At 39.6% G+C, this 6,168-nt stretch overlaps 1 protein-coding gene across 1 annotated transcript in view; it reads left to right on the forward strand.

Moving 5' to 3' along the window:
• The window catches only part of LOC106527772 (plexin-A2), a gene marked incomplete at its 5' end in the record, with an annotated part of 281,724 nt that overhangs the window by 257,949 nt on the left and 17,607 nt on the right, over window positions 1-6,168 (forward strand). Inside the window, 1 exon segment of the mRNA XM_014022759.1 lies at window positions 5,449-5,548. Coding sequence (XP_013878213.1) covers window positions 5,449-5,548 — 100 coding nt within the window.

Raw genomic sequence — 6,168 nt, forward strand, 5'->3', positions numbered from 1 at the left:
GATAGATAGATAGATAGATAGATAGATAGATAGATAGATAGATAGATAGATAGATAGATAGATAGATAGATAGATAGATAGATAGATAGAAATAATACACTACAAACAATGATAAAAAGTCATGTGAACACCACAAAAAATTAAAAACATACTGTATATTGCTCAATAAAACACAAATTGATTGATAAAACAGGTTTCTCAATAAAAACACATATTGCACATTCTCACATACATTCCAGTACGTAAACAAACTCACAAGTCAAACCAGAGCATCAGCAGCCTGACAAAACACTACATGCCTACTTTATTTAACAGTCTGATTGATGTAGCCACAAATGAATTTTTAAATCTATTAAGTCTACCAGCAGGGATTCTAAACCGTTTGCCAGATGGTAAGAGTTCATATTGTGAGTCGAGGATGGGAGCAGGGTCTGAGGACAGACTCTTCATAGATGGACTGCGAGGAAGAGTTATCAGTCCTTCATTTCACCTTCAGTGCCGTTTGCACCATGCGACCAAGTTTAGATTTGAGTTGCACAGAAAGGTTGCCATACCACACTGACATGTAGGAGCCATTGGACAGGTTCTCTTTGTCTTTCACCCTCTTTTTTTGTTGTTTTGTTTGTTTTCACATTTTTTGTCTTTGGTCTTGTTTTCATTTTCATTCACTTCCTTTTGTATTAAGTCATAAACAATGAAGCGTTCTTTTTCACTTTCTTTTTCTCTTTACTCTTTCTTGTACTCATGAAACACCTTTTCTTGGTCTCTGCGATGTCTTCAGTTGATGAAGCAGTCCGATGTGCTTGCTTCTACACTATAATGGGCTTCTCTCTTGTTTTTTTTTTTTGTTTGTTTGTTTGTTTTTTTGCAATTGTTTGCCTCAGTCTGTCTCCCATCGTTAGTTAAGAGACGTGCTACAGGCCCACATGCATGTGGCCTCTTCACGTTTTGATTTTTCTTGCACAATAGCAGATCACAGAACGGCTTTTTATCATGGATCAAAGTTTGTCTGCAGAAAATGTACCAATGAGGCTCACCCTCTTGTAAGTTGAGAGTCGACACAGRGAGGCTGCAGACCAACATGGTTAAGGGACAGGAAGGGGAATGGAAAGTGAATATAAAAGAAAGGCAGTTTTGTGGTGAAAAGAATTCAAGAGTAGGATAAAGAGATATTTTCGAATTATTACTATTTTGATGAGCTGGCAATGACCCCCCCTTATGTGAGCTTGTCTGAAGCACCATGGCTCTGAAATGGCAGCTGTGACAACACATGTGCTGTCACATACAGAATGAAAACAAGGCAGCTCGGCTCATTAATCCCAAGAGTGGTGAGAAACGCTGGAAGAAGAAAAATGTGAACAGGTAAAAAGGAAATGTTTGAAAGGGGCTCTGAAATATTCAGTGAGTCTGAGCATCACTCAGAGTATTTGCTAATTCTCGGCAGAAACACAAACCAATGCATTAAAATTCATACACAGGGTCTCACAGCTACCCAAGAAATGCCATTGGCTGTTTACATTGTCATATTGGAAATAATGGTTTACACAAGTTGGATATGGAAATGCACACCTTTCTACCTGCTAAAATGAAGAACTTAAATGCACAAACTGAAAATGAGCTTGGTATCTTTATTCACTACCTTTGTATTTGCAGTCAGTGGACTGAACACCTGCCCTAAAACCACTTTCTCTACTCTTCTCTTCTTTTTTTTATGTACATGTAAAGGTAAAACAATATTGAAGCACCAACAAATGTTTTCATCACAGTGGGGTAGAGGAGGGGATACAAGCACTGTACATTTTTGTGTCTTGTTTTCATCTGTAATTTTGATAAAAGCAATTTTGAAACCATTATAACAAAAATTCTGTTTGTCATTTTCTGGCACAGAAACAATTTTTTTCCAGTTCCGTTTTTATATTGCCCCAATTCACAACAAAAGTAATCTAATGGCACTATGCAAAAGGAAAAAAAATATATATTTATTTACTTTTGGTTTTAGGGAGCTGGTCCTGGTGCCTAGTTTCAAAACCAATTACAGTTAGTTCATTCAGATTAGAATAAATCATATTCACATACTGCACATCCTAAAATGCCAATTAGTAAAGGTTATCTATCTAAGTAAGCCAACAAGTTAKGTTGAATCTTCACTGGGTCATAGTCCCACATACCTTTGAGGCACCCTTTAACAGAGAAAACATGCAAAYGCCATTCRAGTTTGCATGTTTTCATTTTTCATTTCAGCCAAGATTTTACATGGAAACCTGCCCATRTTGAGATGTTCAATACAGCCCAGTTTCTTAGTCCACAGTTTTAGCACTGGCCTAAAGCTGCCTGTCTTTATTTTTTAAAAATTACTCCAGTATAATAAATTATAAACATGGAGTCAGTCGCCAGTGTAAATACAAAATGCAACAAAGTAATGCAAAGTAATTTTTATTTTCAATTTTGAGTTTCCAACTAGCTCCGAAGTTGCAGTCCAGTAAGGTACTGGTTTATCTCCATGACCTTGTCACAAGTCATAGCTTTAGTATGGCAAATTCTGCTTTAAATTGCTGACAATCAACCCATKCCAGTACGTGTAAAACCCACCTTATGGGTGTGCCACCACCATGCTCCCACTTCTCCACCGAAGACCTCCAAACAATGTCACCTCAATTATTAACTACCACAACCATGCTACAGATGTTTGGGCGTGCTCAAACCCATCGTTCCCATATCAAGTTTTATTACACTTAATGAGGAGCTGTCTCCATTCCTACAGTTTTGTCAAGACACAGCTAGGATCATAAATGTTGGAATTTCAACTGGGCCAATCAGCGAACAGAAGGAGGAGTTGTGAATGAAGAYGTCARTTTTCTGTGCAGTTTTAGATTGCCTGTAGTTGAATGAAGTTCAGTGTTGACAAGGCTTYCAAATAAATTAAAATTGTCACACAAAGCCGGCAGCACTCATCTACAGCCATCTCGTTCAGCTCAGTACTTCTCTCTTCCCAGTAGRGGATTGTTGTTTACAGCGCACACAATTTCCGGTTAGCTTCTTAGCTTAGCCTCCTTCATGGTKGAGCTRGCACACTACGWAYGTCACTGCCAACYATTAACAATTGGGTAAATCAGATCCAATCATTTTAAACTTCAACAGAGTCCCCACCTCCAGCAAGTATTTGTTTYTCAATAGCCAAGAGTCCAGACCCTCTGTACAAGGCAAAGCGAAGAACAAGGGGGCTGATTTTTACCAGGCTACACATGAAGGGACCTAAAGGGCAGTCATCACTAGAAGGCTTGTTGTTCCTCTTCAGCTARTGTTTGGTAGGTGACACATTTAAATGTCCACTTTGGTGAAGGTTGAGAGCAATTGATCACCACTCCAGTAAAGTTTGCCAAAGGGGTCTTTTTACCCACTTTGCAGACCACACTTGTAGGGTTTCAGACTATTTTTTGTGTTAAATTTGATGCTTTTTTTTTGAGTAGAACTCATTTGTTTGGGTGAGACTGAAGAATGAGCAACATGTTTAGCCAATCCAGCATTTCTGCCTCGCACTGAGATATGTGATTGTTTTCCAGCAGCTGGACCAAGTCCAATCCTCTGATGGGCATTTTGATCTGAAAGAATCCAAGAAAGATTGGATAACAGGGGTTGGGGGGTGCGCAGGGGGTGCTGAAGATAGAAAATGACCACACGCTACTTTCTGGTCAACTCGCCTCTGTCTAATGGAAGGWCTTATCTCACAACCCACAACCCTTATCACACTTGCCCAATATCAGCTCCACACTGGATTATCCCTGAAGGGCGAATCTGCACACCTTCAATCATTTACTGCTATCACAAGGGCCCATCTCTGCTCCAGCTTCCCTGTCAGCCATAAAAAGCATAGTGAAAGRGAGAGAGATGAAGGCACATGTAAGGAGAAATGGGTACTGAGAAGCTATTTCATGCTCCCAGGAGAAAATGGATCACAGGAAAAGCAGTGGAAACTTCATGGAAGTCTATAGTGATGGTGTATTAGAGCTGGTCTGTCCTGTCAGCCACAAACAGGCTGCAGGATGGAGGGGCAGCAGAAGTAAGTTAAGGTAAGTAGAGATAAATGAGTCACAGGTAAGGGGAGAAACATCAACAATGTGACTCAGGAGRGAAAGGAAGGCTCATTTTCATCTCTTTCTACAAGACCTCAGTACAGCTTCATCTGAAAAAATAATTTCTCAAGATGTCATTCAATGTCTGTACTAAATAGTCAGCAGAGGCTTCRTGCCATGGTAACTCTGATGTCAAAACCAAGATAAGTTTAAAAAGCGCAGGACAGAACCCAARTTCTGACAACACAGAAAAACTAGTCCCAAAATTCCTCAGCTTTCAGTGGCATCTTTTTCAAGACAACACAAGGAGAGTTGTTCAGTTTCCCCATTGCTTCTTTTAGCAATGCCTTTTTTGTTTGTTTGCGCTTGGCATTTGCCTTTTGTTTATTTCTGCACCAGAGGCTCATGAGTTTGTCTTTGCAGAAAGCCCTCCTTGGGGTGAGCTCTAAATGCCTGCCAACAAGCTTTTTGTTGTTGATTGTTTTTGGGGAGATTTCTGAGAAGAACTGCAAGTTCTGTTTATCGTGTTCTGCATTTCTCAAGCYGAGATGTTTTGGTACAATAACAGCAGTAGCATTCATTAATCACACAGTTGGATTGATGAAATATCTCCGCTGAAAAGCATCTCATCAAGCTAATTTTCAGGGCGTCCTCTCGATTGTAAGCTGTTCCTTTTTTCTCCCGTCCTGTCTGTAATGACTGGAGCCAACAGCTTTGGTTTTTAGGATTCACAGAGGGCAAAAATGGTGTCTCATCTTTTACCACTTCCTCCCTTCTTCTCTGGCACTTACTACTGTTTCATTGCTATTATTAAACCAGTTTGGTGTTTTTTAAGAGAGTGAGGTAAACACAAGACTCAACAGTCAGCATCCTTGTGTCTTTGTCTTTTCTTGACAGTTTCTTTTTCCTTTCTCAGCTGTCTCTGTTAGCATCTTTTATTGAATTCAAAGCTTACCTCATGTCTCTGAGGTTTGGGAAGGATTGATGGTGACAWTGGCAGTCATATTTAATACCTCCATCATGCAGCCACAGCAYTTTGCCRTGCTGAAAGCCACGGGGYTGTGGTACAAAACAACAGGGAATACAGATATGACACAAAGACTTTGGAGATGCATTTTGCTCAGGGAATTGTTTACATCTGCTCTTGTTGKKTTTTTTTTCTTTGTGGWATGAAATATTTGTGAGAACATGTTATACACAAATGCATCTGGGAGTTTGTGAGATTGAGGGATAAACCCTGCTTAAAAAGGGTTTTCAATAAATGCAAACATATTTTTGCTGAAGTAAATATAATGAGTGTGCAGTATAATAAACAGTAAAGCACATTGTTTCGTTTATATTTTGTTATGAAGGTTTGTATATGTGTCTTTTTACACAGGTGTCCGACCGTAGCGTGGTGGCTTTGGTGCCCAAACAGACCTCATCATATAACATTCCTCCTTCAGCCAGCATATCACGGGCCTCCATCAGCCGCTATGGTAAGTTAACTGCTCTGTGATTTTCTTCATCTCACTAAAAAAGCTCATACATTACTGAAYGTTTCTATTAAGGTAATTTATTATTGTCATACAGGCGCACACATGATTTAGTTATTTATTTATTTTTATATGAAGAAGCCAAATCTACTCACCCCAACCTTGTTTTTGCTTTTTTTGGCAAAAGGTTGCAATTTTTTTATTTTGTTTTTCTTTGTTTTCTKGTCAATTTCGACTCACCTGTTAACCTAACTTGCATGTTTTATGTCTATGAAAGAAACTAAAGTACCTGGTGAAAAACATTGAGAGCAGGCAAACTTCACCCAAGACCACAGAGAGGATTTATAACAGAGACTTTCTCATCGCTCRGCTCCACTCTGCTGCACAGTTCACAGTCGTTTGTTTGCACCCCAATTTAGACAGCGTCCGCTCAGGTCCGGTTCGATGYGATACACAGAGGAGGTCCGAGAAACGTGTGCAGGAAATGCGAGMTTGAGCAATAAATCAAGTGATAATGTGGAAGTCAGAGCAAAATTCTGTGGAAGACGGACTCCAAACACTGTGGAAACTGTATCGCTGTCGTCTTTTTTGAAACTTCGGATTTCAAAATAAAATCCTCGTGT

This window comes from Austrofundulus limnaeus, unplaced genomic scaffold, assembly GCF_001266775.1.
Source record: "Austrofundulus limnaeus strain Quisiro unplaced genomic scaffold, Austrofundulus_limnaeus-1.0 Scaffold342, whole genome shotgun sequence".
In the NCBI taxonomy this organism is placed as follows: domain Eukaryota; kingdom Metazoa; phylum Chordata; class Actinopteri; order Cyprinodontiformes; family Rivulidae; genus Austrofundulus; species Austrofundulus limnaeus.